Source organism: Accipiter gentilis, chromosome W (assembly GCF_929443795.1).
Source record: "Accipiter gentilis chromosome W, bAccGen1.1, whole genome shotgun sequence".
Lineage (NCBI taxonomy): Eukaryota > Metazoa > Chordata > Aves > Accipitriformes > Accipitridae > Astur > Astur gentilis.
This window is the reverse complement of record NC_064918.1, coordinates 33,507,529-33,526,025: the sequence shown is the minus strand read 5'-3', so window position 1 is coordinate 33,526,025 and position 18,497 is coordinate 33,507,529. Positions and strand designations below refer to the sequence as shown.

The 18,497-nt window shown below is 42.0% G+C and overlaps 1 protein-coding gene across 2 annotated transcripts in view; it reads right to left on the bottom strand.

The window, feature by feature from the left end:
• Positions 1-322: 322 nt before the first annotated feature.
• LOC126035457 (nuclear cap-binding protein subunit 1-like) overlaps positions 323-18,497 on the bottom strand; it is a 73,612-nt gene continuing 55,437 nt past the window's right edge. For both annotated transcript variants that reach the window (XM_049794066.1, XM_049794065.1), the window contains 3 exons: positions 11,045-11,188; positions 10,550-10,663; positions 323-9,640 (listed from right to left, as the gene is read on the bottom strand). In XM_049794066.1, the coding sequence (XP_049650023.1) occupies positions 9,527-9,640; positions 10,550-10,663; positions 11,045-11,188 (372 nt within the window). In that variant the 3' untranslated portion in view covers positions 323-9,526. The remainder of the gene's footprint in view (positions 9,641-10,549; positions 10,664-11,044; positions 11,189-18,497) is intronic.

The following is an 18,497-nucleotide window of genomic DNA, read 5'->3' as shown; positions in this document are numbered from 1 at the left end:
GAGAAGTTTGCCCCTGGAATTCAGACTGGGTTTGAGGAAAAAAAATCTCTTCTTAGTGATAATTGTTAGCATCCCAACCATAGGTGCTGTTAGAAATTACAGGCAACCTCCTTGGATCCTGGTTTGTGTTTAACAATTCACATTGCTCACACCATTCTATTCTTTAAGCATCTGCTTTCAAACTGTCGTGGTTTAAGCCCAGCCAGCAACTAGGCACCACGCAGCCTCTCACTCACTCCTCCAGTGGGATGGGGAGGAGAATTGGGAAAAAAAAGTAAAACTCGTGGGTTGAGATAAGAACGGTTTAATAACTAAAGTAAAATAATATAACAACAACAATAACAATTAATAATAATAGCAATGAAAAGGAATATAATAAAATAAAATATATTTTTTAAAAAAATAATGCCCAAGAAAAGACAAGTGACGCACAATGCAATTGCTCACCACCCGCTGACCGATGCCCGCGCAGCTATCCGCCCCTCCCAGCCAACTCCCCCCAGTTTATATACTGAGCATGATGTTCTATGGTATGGAATATCCCTTTGGCTAGTTCGGGTCAGCTGTCCTGGCTATGCTCCCTCCCAGCTTCTTGTACACCTGCTTGCTAGCAGAGCATGGGAAATTGAAAAATCCTTAACCTAGGATAAGCGCTACTTAGCAACAACTAAAACATCAGTGTGTTATCAACATTATTCTCACACTAAATCCAAGACACACTGTACCAGCTACTAAGAAGAAAATTAACTCTATCCCAGCAGAAACCAGGACACAAACTCATTTTAATTGCCACTTATGATAATACTGAAGTAAAACTGTACAAATCTGCTTTCAAAGAAAGTAATGCAGTAAGCAGTTGCTATAGCATTAGATTGGAAATTTTTCCTTGGCACATGTTCTGAAATAGCAAGATTTTTATCATGAGCATTGATAACTAGAATCATCACAGACTAATTGTGGACTACTGCCTCTTTCTTCCTTAGAGAGGAAAAGCACTAGGAAATAGTTTAGGATTTCAATAGTGCTGGTAGTCACAAATCCCTAGCCCACCTATACACACATTACAATATTCTGTTGTAGTCAGAGATGTTTCCAGTTGGCATTCCCAGACTCATCAGTTTGACTGGATTGTATAGCTACCAATGGATTATCTACAGATCTGTGTTCAAGCAGCAACTTGTAAACTCAGAAGTGTCGTTATACTTATTCAGTGAGGCATAAATTCTGGGCCAGATCGGATCAGGAGTTCTGTACTTTTCTCTCTTTTGCAGGAGAACCAGAACTGCATAGTCCTTTAAATGAGCCAACCAAGGGACTTTTCTGAGTCCTTATACCATCTTTAAATATGTGAAAAAGGAGAGGGAGAGCAGAGCACCTCAGCTTGAGTTCTTCTGGCTGCCAGAATGCAAACAGCATTTCAATATGCTCTTAAGTAGAAGAAGGTATGTCTTAGAAAATACTGAGCTCTACTCGCAACACCTGTGAGGCTGATCCAGGGCCTCAGTTTTCTTTGCCTCATCTCCCCTATCACACATGTCCCTGCACTCCAAACACTCACGTTGTTAGTCTATGAATATAAAAGCACATGATTTCCCAAAGAACCTAGAAAAGAAAAGATAACTGCTAGGATTTCTGTCATGAGCAGAACTCAGTATTTTCTAAGGTATACCTTCCAAGCACCGTTGCCCATATCCTCACTGAGGAATGCAGATGCTCCAGAACATAGGGGCTAGAGTTCATAATTTAGTGAGATCAAATAGCCTGGGCCAAAAGTGACTCCAAACTCAGGTTCAAAATTCTCTCAGTAGTCAACAGGCGAGTTTGAGCTGAAACCTGCAAAACCATCTGTAACTGCCATTACACACAGAAGGCTGACTCCAATAGATGGTGTCCTTCAGACAGCAGAACTAATGGGCCTTGTTTTCTTAGATTTGTATTTTCCTTGTTACTTGCACCACAGCAATTCCAACTTCTAAATCTTCTATTACCCATCAGCAGTTTCACTTTCTTTCTCCCTCCATTTTCCTTCTACAGAGGCAAAAGGCTGTATGTGAAGATTGGCTCTGATCTATGTACCTGATGATTATTCTGCTTGGCTTGCTGGCTGGCCACGTAGAAAAGAACTCAAGATAATGTGAAGTTAAATAGGATACACTAATTAGTGCCTTTTCTCCCTCTATCTACTCAGAGGCCAAATCTTCCGTGATGCTAAAGGGAAGGTATGGTCTCTTGGTACCTCTGAACCTAACCTCCTGCTAGTTTGCGTACTGTAAAAAGCACCTCCCCTACCTCCGATGACCCATGTTCTTAATTTACAACAATACCCTGTGAACCCACGAGCCCCAAAACCCATCACTTCCCTTCTCACAGAATTGGAAGAACAGGGAGTAGTCATTCTCACCAACTCCCCTTTTAACAGCCCCATATGGCTAGTGTGCAAACCCAATGTGTCTTGGCGTCTGACCATTGACTACTCAGGCATAAACTCTGCCTCCTCTCCACTTCATGCAGCAGTCCCAACAGCTGCTGAAGTACTCAACACATTTCATGTTGCTTCTTATCTACACATGGTGGTTTTGGATGTTCTTCCAGTACCCTATCTGCTCAGACAACCAAGCTTGCTTTGCTTTTACTTGGAATGGCATTCAGTACACCTTTACTGGTTTACCTCAAGACTATCGCCATACTCCTACCATTGTTCATGGCCTGTTAGCCTCAGCCTTAGCTGAAATTTCTCCCACTCCTGATGTTTCTCACCACCAGTATATTGATGACATACTCCTGGGCAGACCTACAGGCAAATCTGTTGCACAAGATATGACCCTCTTAATTTCATCCCTCAAAGAATGCTGGGATCTTTCTATTCCTTCTGGCAAATGCCAGAGTCTTGCCCAGAATGTAATTTTCTTAGGAGTCTCCTTCTGTGTTGGTACCTAAGGTATTCCTGAAAATGTCTTGCAATTTGTTTTATCTTTACCTTCTCCCTCCTCCAAACACAACCTCCAGAGCCTCCTAAGAACTTTAAGTTTTTGGCATGCCCATGTGTCCTGGTTTTGGCTGGGATAGAGTTAATTCTCTTTCTAGTAGCTGGTATAGTGTTATGTTTTGGATTTAGTATGAGAAGAATGTTGATAACACACTGATGTTTTCAGTTGTTGCTAAGTAGTGTTTAGTCTAAAGTCAAGGATTTTTCAGCTTCTCATGCCCAGCCAGCAAGAAGGCTGGAGGGGCACAAGAAGTTGGGAGGGGACACAGCCAGGGCAGCTGACCCAAACTGGCCAAAGGGGTATTCCATACCATAGAACGTCATGCCTAGTATATAAACTGGGGGGAGTTGGCCTGGGGGGGATCGCTGCTTGGGAACTAATTGGGCATCGGTCAGCGAGTGGTGAGCAATTGCATTGTGCATCACTTGTTTTGTATATTCCAATCCTTTTATTATTATTATTGTCATTTTAGTATTGCTATTATTATAATTATTAGTTTCTTCCTTTCTGTTCTATTAAACTGTTCTTATGTCAACCTATGAGTTTTACCTTTTTTTTCCCAATTCTCTCCCCCATGCCACTGGGTGGGGGGGAAGTGAGTGAGCGGCTGCGTGGTGCTTAGTTGCTGGCTGGGGTTAAACCACAACACCATGTCTCTGGTTTTAGTCAGCTAGCGTGTTCTCTGTGTTCCTTGCTGCACAAACATTCCACCTGGGGCTGGAATGCGAGTCATCAACAGGCCCCTAACCCTTCTCTCAAAAAGTATTCAACAGTATCAGTATTTGGGACCTTATTATTGCTGAGTGTAATGTCTTATGTGTGGAATATCCCTTTGGTGAGCTTGGGTCAGCTGTCCTGGCTGTGTCCCCTCCCAGCCTCTTGCCCACCTCCAGCTTACTCATCTTTAGGAGTGGGTGGAGTTGGTGAGAAAGCTTTAACACCATGCAAGCACTGTTCGGCAATAGCCAAAACATTGGTGTGTTATCAGTACTGTTTTATCCACAAATGCAAAGCACAGCACCATACAGGCTGCTATGAAGAAAGTGAACTCCATCCCAGCCAGCCCATGTACAACCCATAACAACTGAATCAGACACATTGCACTTCAAGAACCATCATGTTCATGCTTGGGCAGATAAACACGAAGATGGGCATTCCACCACCCTTACAACCCATGGGCCAATGGCTTAATGGAGTGGATGAATAGGTTGCTAAAGGCTGAACTAAACACACTGTCGTGGTTTAACCCCAGACAGCAACTAAGCACCACACAGCTATTCGCTCACTCCTCACACCCAGTGGGATGGGGGAGAGAATCAGGGGAAAAAAAGTAAAACTCATGGGTTGAGATAAAGACAGTTTAATAGGACAGAAAAGAAAGGGAAAATAATTGGCCAGCAATAAAAGCTAAGAGAAAGGAGGAGGAGGAGGGGCATTTGTTATTACAATATTTGTCTTCTGGAGCAACTGCTACAGGTACTAAAGAAGTCTCGGCAGGGTGACTCCGGACTGGTTACCCCTTTCAGTTAATAGCTAGGATATATCCATCTAGTGCTAATATGATGTTTAGCTCCACTGAGCTATAGTGGGTGAATGTTTATAGCCCTGAGGAAGTCTGTTAAAAGTAAATTGTATCCCATCCCAGGTAAAAGCAAATTTTCTTTTATCCTCCTCCTGCGGCGGCACCATGAAGAACATCTATTTTAAATTCAGTACTGCCATCCAGGGGTGAGCGGCAACTTGAAGAGGATGTCGGCTGTAAGAGGAGCAGCGTTTGCATTTAACTTTCTATAGTCTATGGTTAGACGCCATCTCCCGTCTGGGTTTTTAACTGGCCATACTGGAGAGTTGTATGGGGAGTGTGTTCGGGAGATAATGTGTCTTTTTCTAAGTCAGTCAGCTATAACTTCCACAATACCCATCCGGGCAGCGGCAGAGATAGGATACTGAGGGACAGTAGTTATTTTTGAGTCAGGCAGTGTGGGTGCAGCTCACAGCAAGCGAACTACACCAGTTAACTGATGCCCACGGGTAGCTGCTAATTTTCTCTCAGCTAACCAAGGGCAGCCCAAAGACCAAACACTACCATCCAGCAATTTCCAAACTCATCCTTGTAATACATCAAAGCCTAAAATGTTTTCCTTCCCTGAAACTACTGCTAATTGGTGTCTTGATATTCTTTTCTCCCCTTGCAATAACAAGTTTACTTTAGCTATGGAGCATATTTCACTTTTGCCGGTAAATCCAGTTATTTTAACCCTTTGTCAGCCGAGCTTAACGTTAATTCTTTGGGCATCCAAATTTGAAATTATTGAAATTTGAGCTCCTTCGTAAATTAAAAATTTTACTAGTTTTCTTTGGGGGCATATTGGAACATAAATGTGAGGGCTGTTTGTGTTATCCCATTGCTAAGCTCCCATCAGGGGGTTTATGAGATCGGGGAAAGTGTCAGGGGTTCTGGGGAGTCTGTCTTATTTGCTGGATCCGTCTGCTGTCTGCATCAGCTTGGGATTGCCCTGCTGGTGTTGGTTCATCCCACCCCATTTCTTGACTATGATTTACAATGCCATGCATAAAGTCTGCCCAGGTCGGGCTGGGTCAGAGGTGGGACTGGCCGTCCTGACCCTCCTGATCGTTATGTTCTATGTTTTGTCTTATTTCATCTCTTTTCACAATGAGGTATGATTTTAAAACAGCAGGGGCTCCCCTTATCAGTGGTCTCATGGCTTGGGGCTCAACAGGGGCAGAGATAGGGTAACCACCATGTGCACCCTTGTTGTTCATAGCCTGCAGGCAGGCTGCTTTTGTAATGTCAGTAAAAAGTTTGCTTAATGATCTTATTGGTATAGCAGTGGGCTCCCCTCTATCCCGAGGGTCTACGCCCCCTGCCCAACATGCTACTTGACACATAACAGAGTGTGGTTCAGTGTTAGGGGGTGGTCCCTCATTCAAGAACACTCCTGGTCCCCAAAAGCCATTGGCTTCACCTTGATCTAACATAATACGATCTCCTCAAGTTAAGGAGACATGCCACAGATATTCAGTCTCATTTTCGCCAGGCTTCCACCCATATTTTTCGTGCAGATTGGCCAGTTGAAGGTGGTCCCATGGAATGGTCTTTATGGTATTTCTCTGGTTGCCCCCTTGAGGTCTGGCAGATACCTCAGTTTTAATAATAGGGACTACCTTAAATTCTGATTCATCTGATTCATTCTCATCACCAAGTTCTTGGTCAGGATCCTCCCAAATATCTCCGTCCCAATCTTCCAGGGAAATGATTAGCTTACGAATTTTTAGAGGATCTGGGGGATTGAGGGCCCAAATTATTATGAGTTCTAGTTTACCCTCTACCTTCCTTCCCCAGTTTTTTCTGCAATTGTTCTATTTGCAGAGATAACAGCATTTCTTGTCGCTTTCTTTGTTCAACCTCATCTTGTAACATTCGCATTTCCTTTTCTTTACATTTCTTATACTGACATGTTGCTTCTAAATACTTTTTCAACATCTTGTATATTGTTATTCTCTTCTCTTTCAGTTTCCTCCTTATGAGGTTTAACTGTTCTTTTACCTTATTCCAATTATCCTGCTTTTCATGTGCCCAATCATCTGAAAATTTCAGTGAAGGGTTCACTCCGTGCCTCCATAGTCAGTGATTGAATCCGCCATTCTCCCGACTATGCCAATTTGTGTCGCAGGTGAATTATTGAGAGAAGTCATCGTTAACTAACAGGGGTTTATTCATGATTAAATGATGATAAAATGATAATTAATCAATGATTAATGAAAATTAAAAGGTAATCAAATGGTGATTAAGCAATAATTGAATGGTAATTAAACAGTGATTTGACAATGATTTAAATGATGATTTAAACAATAATTTAGACAGTGATTAGATGGCCATTAAATACTCTACTACTTACTACATACAGTACAGGAGAGCTCAATGGGCTTGAGGGGGCTACAGATATTTATAGTGTAAAGTGATTGATTCGTAGTCAACCCCCCCATTTGGTGTATGTGCAGGAATGCAGCTGTAGCAGTTGTAGTTTTGTCTAGTCCCAGCTCAAGCTGGTACTGTTAGCTCCTGATAAGACGTGGCCTAGATTCCTTAGTTCCTGAGAAGATATGGCCTAGCACAATTTTCAAGGTTTGCACAGCAAGGCTGATTTCAGTCAGGCCTACATGTCGGTGATGCCTGAACCAAAGTACTGTTCATTTAGTCAGAGTGAGGGCATCCATGACACTGACTGAAGCAAGTGTCTGTGCATGACTGACAAACACCTTGTATAAAACGAATTTACAAACACATTAAGGTTGACTCTAGAGTAGAGGAATTAGTCAAATCACACAGAACAGGTAAGAAAAAAAAAGTAGCAGATTCAAGATTCTGAAGATGTGCCGAATCGCTGCAGACCACACAAAAGTTTTACATCTATGCTCAAACAATTAATTTTTGCCTTCTGCACTTGAGTATCAGGCCAATTGATTAATGTAGGCATGAAAGTAATTATGCATTACTTAGTACTTATTTGGTGGGAAAAAACAACCATTATAGAACAAAATCCTTCAAAGCTCACCATTTTCTAGTTCAAGTATTGAATAGCACCGAGTATGAACACTTATCTGACAGACTGTAAACAGCTTGTAAATACACCAGAATTACTGCAAAGAATGAGCACCTAAAATAATGCCTCCACCCTGTCTTTCTTATTGCTTGCCCTGATACCAACCACCTTAGTGCTTATGTAAATAATGTTATTTGCATAACTCAAACTTATCAAACAAAAGATAAGGCTACTACATTTCCAGGTTGTACATGTCCCCAATTTAAGTTTCTTGCAAAGCCCCACCTAATTCAGCTCTAAAATGCTCTTTGGAAGTGTGGGAGCCAGACACTGCCTTCACATTTTAGAGACCAAAAAGCAAGCAGATTCAATTGACATGGAGCAGTTGTTAATGAATCACAGGAGATGGGCACTTGGTTTATCCACAATCAACATCAAAAAAGGTTTTAGCATCATTGCTGATCCATAGGTCCAATCCAGTGCAAGCTCAGCTGCCCAAGGAGTTACAAGCTAAAACAAAATAACAGGATAAAACCCCTCTGTAATGCGTGTGCAAGGTGTCCAAAGTTTATGTACTTTGGAATACTGAAGTGGAAACTCTGCCCCATTCAGGACAGATTGCCTCCTATTGGTCTCAATTATTTAACAGCTGGGACCAGTGCTGGGGCTATTAATGCTTTTTCAGACACACTAGGAAAAGAATCAGTCTTCAAAAATTGTTCATGAAATTTCTCTACTGGCTGTTTGCAGCTACTGTAATAAATACACCAGACAATACATTAAAAAAAACATATTTCAATTGTTTGTTAACCATGTTATTTCAAACTGTGATAATCTAGTCAGTTTGATAGACAAACCCACATGCTCTAGACTATTTTGAAAGCTCAGTGTTTCACATGCCCAGAGTTAAGTCATTTTTCTTGTGCCATACTACCAAGATCTTATCAAAATGCTCACTGAAGAGGTGCATTTCTGCTGCATCCACAAATCCTGTTTCACATTTCTGTAATTTATTTACTTTAACAAACAGTCAGAGGTAACAAATTCTGTAATTTTTTTGACCTATTTGTTATTGTCATATAAATGACAGAGGGAAGAAGCAAAAATACTATCATAAAGTAAAGATTCAAACCAAATTAAAGGACAAATTAAAAGAGTACATACATTATTCCACACTATCCTGGTTTCGGCTGGGATAGAGTTAATTCTCTTTCTAGTAGCTGGTATAGTGTTATGTTTTGGATTTAGTATGAGAAGAATGTTAATAACACACTGATGTTTTCAGTTGTTGCTAAGTAGTGTTTAGTCTAAAGTCAAGGATTTTTCAGCTTCTCATGCCCAGCCAGCAAGAAGGCTGGAGGGGCACAAGAAGTTGGGAGGGGACACAGCCAGGGCAGCTGACCCAAACTGGCCAAAGGGGTATTCCATACCATAGAACGTCATGCCTAGTATATAAACTGGGGGGAGTTGGCCTGGGGGGGATCGCTGCTTGGGAACTAACTGGGCATCAGCCAGTCAGCGAGTGGTGAGCAATTGCATTGTGCATCACTTGTTTTGTATATTCCAATCCTTTTATTATTATTATTGTCATTTTAGTATTGCTATTATTATAATTATTAGTTTCTTCCTTTCTGTTCTATTAAACTGTTCTTATGTCAACCTATGAGTTTTACCTTTTTTTTCCCAATTCTCTCCCCCATGCCACTGGGTGGGGGGGAAGTGAGTGAGCGGCTGCGTGGTGCTTAGTTGCTGGCTGGGGTTAAACCACAACACACACTAATCCTCTGTCAGTCATAGCTAATAATACTCGTGATGCTAAACCAGTTACTATTAGTTAAGAGTACTATATTGCTTTATATAGGAACACATGAAAGCTGTTCTGAATTAAAGAGTTTCCTCTTTCCCCATGGTGAGCTTCTCTCATCAAAGAAAAATGGTTTTAAGTCTTGCAGATAAAACAACACATGAAAATCCTCAGGCCTGCAGAGCACAAAATTGCTGAAATACAGCCAGTATGTGATGGTCCAGTTCAGCTGTAAACAGGAGGTTCTCTAGGGTCACCATGTACTGCTGAATTATCTGGTGATGCTGCAGATAAAAAGATAAACTTTTGTTGTTTTCATTCACTTTCATACACAAGAACAGGTAGAAGAGTCAAAACATATTGTATAACAGATCAAATGTTTTCACCAGGACTAACAAACACATCTAATTTCCACAACATATTAATCACTGTCAACTGCAAGAATGGAGCATACATTGAAATCCTGTTTTGAGAAGTACTGGGTTCCCTGTAGCTACTCAGTTCTAATCCTGATTCTGAATAGTGTGTAGAGGCAACTGCACAGATATGCTAGGACCCGGGACATCTGCTTCAGCATTAAGTCAGGGTAGAGACTAACCCATAAGGGGAATTATGCCATTAATCCCATGCAGCTTCCCATCCTCTAACACAATTTATGTTCATGTAAACACAAATAATTTTCTATTACTCTGGCTGTTGCTTTCAGGCAGTTACTTAACTGGCTTTTTACATCTGTTGCCAGATTTGATATAGAGTGAAGAGTTCCAAACTATATTTTTAAATAGCTATTCATTATAATCAGATACATAAATTTAAAACATTTTCATCCACTTGTTAGACACTTATTTTGGTATACTTGTTCTCTCAAGACTCTACCCTTACTATAACGCGTGGTAAGAAAAACTCAGCTACATTTACAACCACGTCTCAATATTGTTTTGTACTATATTCACAGTGCAAGAAACAAATCAAGAAGCTCACCCTCCAGTCATTTAGCAAGTCTGTAGCAAAGATGGGGTCAAAACCAGACACAGCCAAAACTCACACTAGTCCCTGGAAAAGACTGGTGATGCCCGTTATGTCTGTTCTAATAGAGCTGGTAAAAATAAGTGAACAAGCTCAGCTCTCAAATCATGTAAGCTTTTCTTTCCAGCAGCTGCCCAAAGCCTTCCAAACCAAGAAGTGAAACTTACCTGTAGGAAGATTTGCTGCAACCTCTCTATACAGCTTTTGTACCAAGGTGTAAATACATCAATCCCACCAGTTTCACAGCGCACTAAATGTTCAGTTAACAACATAATGAAACGCTGTAGAAGAACACAAATAGAATGTTGGTTCAGCAAAACTTTTCAGATGAAAATAGGTTACTAGCCTCAGATGAGATAATCCATGGGACATTTGACAGACAGAAGCTTTGAACGGCAATGTCAGAATGAATATTTCACTTAGGAGACACTAAGTAAAGTAACTACTTATATTCAAAATATCTTTTGTTTGTTTAGGAAATTGCATGCTATCAAAAGAGCTCATTTTCTCAGGCTCTTGATGCTGAAACAATTCTTGTTTAGGGGAGTTAGGCAGTTCTTTGATTCTTATCCAGAATAAGCCCATCTACTCCTTCCCATGTACTCACCCCAATAAAATGATTAAGATACAAATGATGCTGCAAAGACATCACCCATCATTACCTGGAATATAACAAGGAAGAGATTCTTCTGTTCACTCTGGGCTGATTCTACTCTCTCCTGCAAGCGTTCTATTTGGTCTTCTAGAGGTCCATCTTCCCTATCACTACTTTGGTCATCGTCGTCATCATCTTCATCACTTTCTTGCTGTAAGTAAAAATGAAACATAACTAACTGGAGATGTGACTACCTGTGGATTCTGCTAGTATCCATTGGAATGATAAACAGGCCTTAAAAAGCTTAAGCTGAATCAACTTGAGACACTGCCAGGATGGAAAAGGCCTGGAAACAAACAAACAAACAAACAAACTCAAATAGAAGAACCATGGCAGGTTGTACTGGGTCTAGCTCAGGTGGAGTTAATTTTCTTCATAGCAGCCCATATGGTGCTGTGTTTTGGATTTGTGACTAAAACAGTGTTGAAAACCGTATTGGGTTTATGTGGCAAGGTTTTGGCAGTGGGGGGGCTGCAGGGGTGGTCTCTGTGAGAAAAGACCAGAGCCACCCTGTGCTGGACACAGCTGGTGCCAGCCAGCTCCAAAACAGACCCACCATTGGACAATGCTGAGCCCATCAGAGAAGCTGGTGGCACCTCTGTGAAACATATTTAAGAAAGGGCAAAACACTACACAGCAAAGAGAACTGAGGGAAAAAAAGTATGAGAAACAATCCTGCAGGCACCAAGGTCACAGAAGAAGGAGGGGGAGGAGGTGCTCCAGGCACTGGGGCAGAGATTCCCCTTCAGCCTGTGGAGAGATCACGGTGGAGCAGGTGGATACTCTCTTAAGGACTGCAGCCTATGGAGAGAACCCATGCTGGAGTAGAGGAAAAGTGTGAGGAGGAAGGAGCAGCAGAGAGGAACTGTTATGAACTGACCACAACCCCCCATTCCCCATCCCTCCTGTGATGCTGACGGGGGGAAGGTAGAGAAGTTGAGAATGAAGGAGTGAAATTGAGCCTTGGATAAATGTTGGGGAGAAGGTGTTGTTTTAATTTTGTCTTTGTTTCTCACTACCCAAATCTATTTTAATTGGCAATAAATTTAATTTTCCCCAAGTCGAGTCTGTTTTGCCCATAATGGTAATTGGTAAGTGATCTCCCTGTCTTTATCTTTACCCATGAGATTTTCCATCTCTTTTATCCTCCTGTCCTGTTGAGGAAGGGGAGTGAGAGAGTGGCTGGGTGGGCATCTGTCTGTCAGCCAAGATCAACCCACCACAACAACACACTAATGTTTTAGCTATTGCTGAACAGTGCTTGCACAGTATCAGGGCCTTTTCTTTTTCCCATTTTTGCCCCTCCAGTGACTAGGCTGGGGGTGGGCAAGAGGCTGGGAGGGGACACAGCTGATCCAAACTGACCAAAGGGATATTCCATGCCATATAATGTCATGCTCAGCAATAAAAAAAAAATGGAGGTTTGGTCTTCCAAGGTAGCCATTGCTCGGAGAGTGCCTGGGCATTGGTCTGCGGGTGGGAGGTGGTGGGTGACTGTATCACTTGTTTTTTTTCCTCTTTCCTTCACTTCTTAAACTGTCTTTATCTCAACCCAGTTTTTCTTGCTTTTGCTCTTCCTATTCTCTCCCCCATCTCACTGCAGGGGAAAGCGAGCAAGCAGCTGTGTGGTGCTTGGCTGCTAGCTGGGGTCAACCCACCACACAGGTTTAAAGACTTGCAAGATCATTTTCTAGTGGAGCCACAAAAAGATGGTAGGCTGACTATCATCAACAGACAAATAGCAGCTCAGTAACATATCCGTGGAAGACCTTTTTAAGAACTTGTCTAAACACTGTTCCAGGACTCAGATTTCATTCAAGAACCTCACTGATGTTACAGGACTGACTGCCAAAACTAAATAATTTTTGTGCCAGAACTCAGATGGATCTGGTGGGTTGGCACAGGAGAGGAAAGGGACTAGAGCCCAGGGTATTCAAGTGGGAAGACTACATATGAAACTTAAGTGGATGCTCTCCAATTAAAAAGGGCCAGAAAGGCAGCCAACCTCATAACAATAAAAATACCATGCTAGTTCCCCTTTAAAAAAAAAGAATACATTATATCAGATCTGCTATCTAGTAATCAGATAAGGAAAAGTCCTACACAAGGAAAGTCCTATAAGAGGCTCCAAGGTGCATGGAACATTTATTGCAGCTGTCCCCTGATTAGGGAGGGTCAAGTACCCTTTTAGCCGGTGCTTGGGAGAGGCCAATATAAGAGCCAGGCCTAAATGACAGCTTGCTGAGCCAGTCAACAGGTGCAGCAGTTTATGCAGAAGGGTGCCTCAGCTGAATTTGTATCAGCTTAACAGTCTCAGGTATGGTGGTAACATGCCATGGGACAGATTCCCCAGCAATTGTTGGAGCAGCTGCCTCTGCCAGGGTAGAGGCTTCAACACAAGCAGAGCTTTGGATGGTAAAAGCACCTCTCCAAGTCCCAAGCTGCAGGGAGTGCCTGGGGCCTCTCTCTGACACCAGGAGAGAAGGCCCTCTGTTCTGCAGGAGGTGTGCTGTCTTGGAGGAGCTGTGTTGCCCACTGGAAGAGTTACGGTAAGAAGTGAGCAGGCTGTGCAGTCTGTGTTCCTCAAACATTATTCCTTGAACCAATTGATCTCAGACTGGTGGATGACTTGTGGCTTGTGCCAATCCTTTGTATCCATTGTATTAACAAGGGCCATGTTGCCCATTTCACAATATGTTGTCTGGATATGTAAAAGCCTTACTGAAATGAATTAAAATAGACCTTTGAAATCTTCTTCTTCCAAGCAATGATTTAGATCAGGAGGCAGGAAGCTCAGGGCAGGCGTGAAAACTTTGTGTCAGTGCTGGTAAACATTTGTGGTGCACATCTCAAACCAAGATTAAAAAAAAATTACTTCCTCTGCCATGCTCCTAAGCATGGTGCCAAACTTAGCTGTAACTAGTGTCTGATGTGACTCTGGATTTCCTATTTGTTTGCAGTTGGAATCATGCCAGGGAGACATCTACCCCCTGGCTACTGGAGTCCAGCCAGCACCGACAGCACAGGAGTAGCTGAATGGAATTAACAAAGGCTGGCATATGGAGAGCAGCCCGAACCTTTTTCAGCTGTCCGGTGTTTGTGTAAGGTGCTGTTAGTTCTCGGGTCCGTTAACTTCCAGAGAAACAAGCAAGGAGGAAAATGAGATGCATAAAAAACTGTAGATATTAAACCAAAATGATTTAATGGCTAAAATATTTCCCACAGTGAATAAACTCCAGAAATCTTTCCAGTCAAGTGCTTTAATATTTTTCCCCTCTGGATTTTTAATGCATTGTTTAATGTTGGTTTTTTTAATGTCCTCTGTGAGTGCTAAACAGCTGCTTACTTCCCTTTGTGGGGCCTGTCCTGCTATGCTTGAGACCAGGCTCTGGAACTGCAAATTCCTTGCCACAATGTCTTGGGGAAGAGACATTCCAGAAAACCAGACACAAGCCAGTACCGTGACTGGAGAGGAAGGATGTGTGTGTGGTTTGGTTCAGAACCATTTTGTCTGCCTGTGTGGTTCAGAACCGTTTTCTCCTGTCTGTGTGTGTGTGAGATTTGATTTAACCTCCATCTGTGTGCAACCCTGCTGTAAGTTTTGGGTGATCCTTGCCATTTTTGAATTGTCGCAAATTTGATTGTAACAAATTCCATCGAATCACTCTGTTAAATTGGCTTATGATTAAGTACTGTTAAAATTATACAACCTAATCTTGTGATCTATCTCAAAATATTAATAAGTCCTAAATTGCTGCTAAACCAAAGCCATGCAACAAAATCTCATTCGTGACAAATTGGCATAGTCGGCAGGATGGTAAGTAGTGTCACCAATTGCTTACAAAAGCATGGTGTTAATCTGAACCCTGGCTTCTCGAGCGAATGGACCTGTGGTAATTGGTATAATTGGGAAGCGGTAGAGAAGCAGCTAAATGCTGCAAGGGGTTTGACTAAAGATGGGAAAGATAAAGGTATAATCTGTAAAATGTTGGGAACATGCCTAGAAGCTGCATGTAGAGAAAGAGGGGAAACAACCCAAAAGATTCAAGATCTGCAGGATGAAATAGAGAAATGTAAAACTACTTAACTGCTACTATGGGTAAAAATAGAACAACTGCAAAAACAACTTAAGGAAGCTCAATTGAAAGAACAAAGCTTGGGAGAATGTGTTGAAATTATGTTAATGCAAGCCCCCAAACCCCCTGACATAGTTCAGATCAGAAAACTGATAGTGTCCCCTGAGGACTGGGATAGTAATACATGGAATAACTCTGATAATAACAATTCAGATGAGGATGACCCCCTACATCATCCTGAATTGCTTCAATTTATGGCTAGACCCATTATAAAAACTGAACTGCAAATGGGTCCACAGGGAGGGTGAGGTCCAAGTACTCACAAAACAATCCTGTTCGACCCAATTCAGATGGCTAATTTGCAAGAATGTTACAGCTGTAAGCCAGGAGAAACTGAAACTGAATACCTATGGAGAGCATGTCTTTTGGGGGGGATAGAATTTTACTGAGCACTCATGAGGCTAATGGCTACTGGGGCCCTGGTGTCTTTTTGTATGCTGGTCCCAACCCTCCCGAATGATCCCCATTCAGTAACGAGTAGGGTGGCATACTGGGCTGGTGGAATAGATATATTGGAGAGAGGAAAGCCTTTGTTAATACCCGTGAGATCTTTGGATGAGCTCTCCACAGCTATTACAGAAGCTGCCTGTATGAGCATGGTTCCTTTGAAGTTCCCATCTCGGCAACTGTAGACCACGCTATGCTAAAGCCACTAATAAAGGGAGCCCTTGCCATGCTCAAACCTTATCTCATTGCAAAACAAGACGAGATCAAGAGAGACACAGATTTTAATGCTCTGTTAGCCATAAGGGATGTTGTCAGTGATGAAGATGACCAGGAAGCAACCTTACATCGAAGAAATCTCCCCACTTGGGCAGGATTAATGCATGACATCATAAATTATGGACAAGAAATGGGATGGGATGATGTATTCAGTGGAACAAAAAATACAGGTTGAAGTGTTAGACAGGTTAAGCAAACTGTAAAAGGAACTAGGCTTTAAGCCTTATTGTTTCTAAGACTATTCATATTAGACATATAACTAATGATTAGAAATTGGTTTAGATATGATTAATAGAATGCAGGTGCTTATAAAACAATATGCATAAGCTGCTTATTTTTCCTATGTGTTTCCCCTTCCATGGCTGGCTTGAAACCCAGTCAAGCTGAATCAACAGAAGAAGGATCATACATCTTAGGTCTAAGACATGGGAGTGAGTGATTAACTTTAGAACAAGATAAATTAATAGAATAGCCCGAGTGATTTTCAGAAATTCAATGGTAATCTTTGATGTATAAGAAGATAAGTGATTGTGGTGACCGAAGACGACCTGCCTATGACCACTAACTTCAGAAGAACCGGGATATGAGAATGGATGAGATAAGATGATGAATAATAACAACATGGGAACAGAGATCGACTGGAAAATTACAAAGACTTTGGACTAGGACAATGGGTGGTAAAAAGGTATATAAGATGGGGAAATTTTTTGAAGGTTGCCATTCACTGTGGTGGTGGCCCAACTCTGAGTTGTTTAATAAAGCAAACCTAGAGAAACCCACATTTAAAAACTCTTTAACACAAACACCTCAGAGTGACTCTTGAGAACCAGAACTCGTTAATCAACAACTGAGGGTCTGGGAAGAGAGAAATGAATTATGGAAACAAGCCCTGACAATGAGTATTCCCAGAGTTGCTATTCAAAGACAACCAGCTAGAGTTATTCTAAGCTTGATAGAAGCTTTTTGAAAGTGAGATGTAGCACTGTCACCTGCTACTGCACCCTCCCCCCCCCCCCCCCAACCAGCTTCTGCAGGGTCTCCTAATTCTTTCTCCCCCCTGGGAAGGGAGTTGAAGGAATCACAGAAACAGGAATCAAAAAACAGGTAAACCCCAGACAGTTTTTGGGCCTGCCTGTATGGAAAATTGATATTCATCAATGGATAAGTGATGATGGCCCTTATATTATGCTTCCTGTAGGTCCTCAACAAAAATCAACTAAATTTCTAATAGTGACAGGAGCACAAATATCTGTACTCACCCAAAGCGATGCAGTCACCTTAGGATTACAACTAGGCTGACCTAAAGTTAAATTAACTGGCATTAATGGTAGCAGCAAACTATGCCCCACTGTTAAAGTAAAAATTTGGCTTCCTGGCGAAAAACAAATAACCTGTTCACTTTGCAGTAAAAGGTCACTATGAAAACATTTTGGGGTTCAACGTTTTAATGGGACAAACCTGGCAGCTACCAAATGGTAGTATATGGTCATTCAGATCTGGAAGTCTAGGGGTAGAATCTAAAACTGCTGACATCTGCCTTTCGAGAGCAGCACCTGTGCTCCCCGACTCCAGTCTCACTAATGTTCCCCAGTATCTGGTGTCAGCTGCCACCAAAGATGGAATTTCAGCTGTTATTGTGGATTTGGAGTCTCGACAAATTATTTTTTGGACACATTCTCCATGTAATTCTCCTGTATGGCCTGTTCGCAAACCTGATGGTAGATAGCGTCTTACGATTGATTATTGGCATCTTAATGCCACCACTGCACCCTTAACAGCAGCAATTCCTAATGTTGCAAATTTAACTGCCACTCTACAAGCAGCTGCCCAGAAATGGATAGCTGTTTTAGATATCAAGGATATGCTCTTTATGGTCCCCTTGCAAGAACAGGATAAACCCTATTTTGCATTTACTTGGGAAGGAGTACGGTATACCTTTAACAGGCTTCCCCAAGGTTACAAACACTCCCCTACTATTGCTCATGGAGCACTAGCAGAACTTTTACCGCAAGTATCAATTCCACCAGAACCCCATCTCTATCAATACATAGATGACATTCTGATTGGGGGCGATTTCCAAGAGGCAGTAAGAACAGCAGCCACTTCTGTCTGTATGGGAAACCTTAAATAATGCCAGAGTAGCCATATCACTGGAGAAGTGTCAGGGACCCGCCCAAGAATTGAAATTTCTAGGAACCTGGTGGATTGCTGGTAGTGCTTCAATTCCACCAGATACCTTGGAAAAGATAGAAGCTTTACAGCCCCCCCGATCCAAAAGGGAACTCCAACAAACATTGGGAACATTAGGATATGGGAGGAAACACTTACCTGGATTCTCAATTATAGCCAGACACCTCTACTCCCTCCTATGGAAAGAAAAGGTATAGGAATGGACTGAAGAGCATAACAAAGCTATGAAAACCTTAATGAATGAACTGCAAATGTACCAATCCCTTGGACCTGTACACCCCTCTGATCCTATTGTAGAATGGGGATTTGCCATGATAATGGCCCAAAATGACCTTTACTGTTTAGTTCAACTGCATGTAAAGAGGCAGAGCAATGATACTCTGAATGGGAGAAAGGGCTTTTATCCTTAGT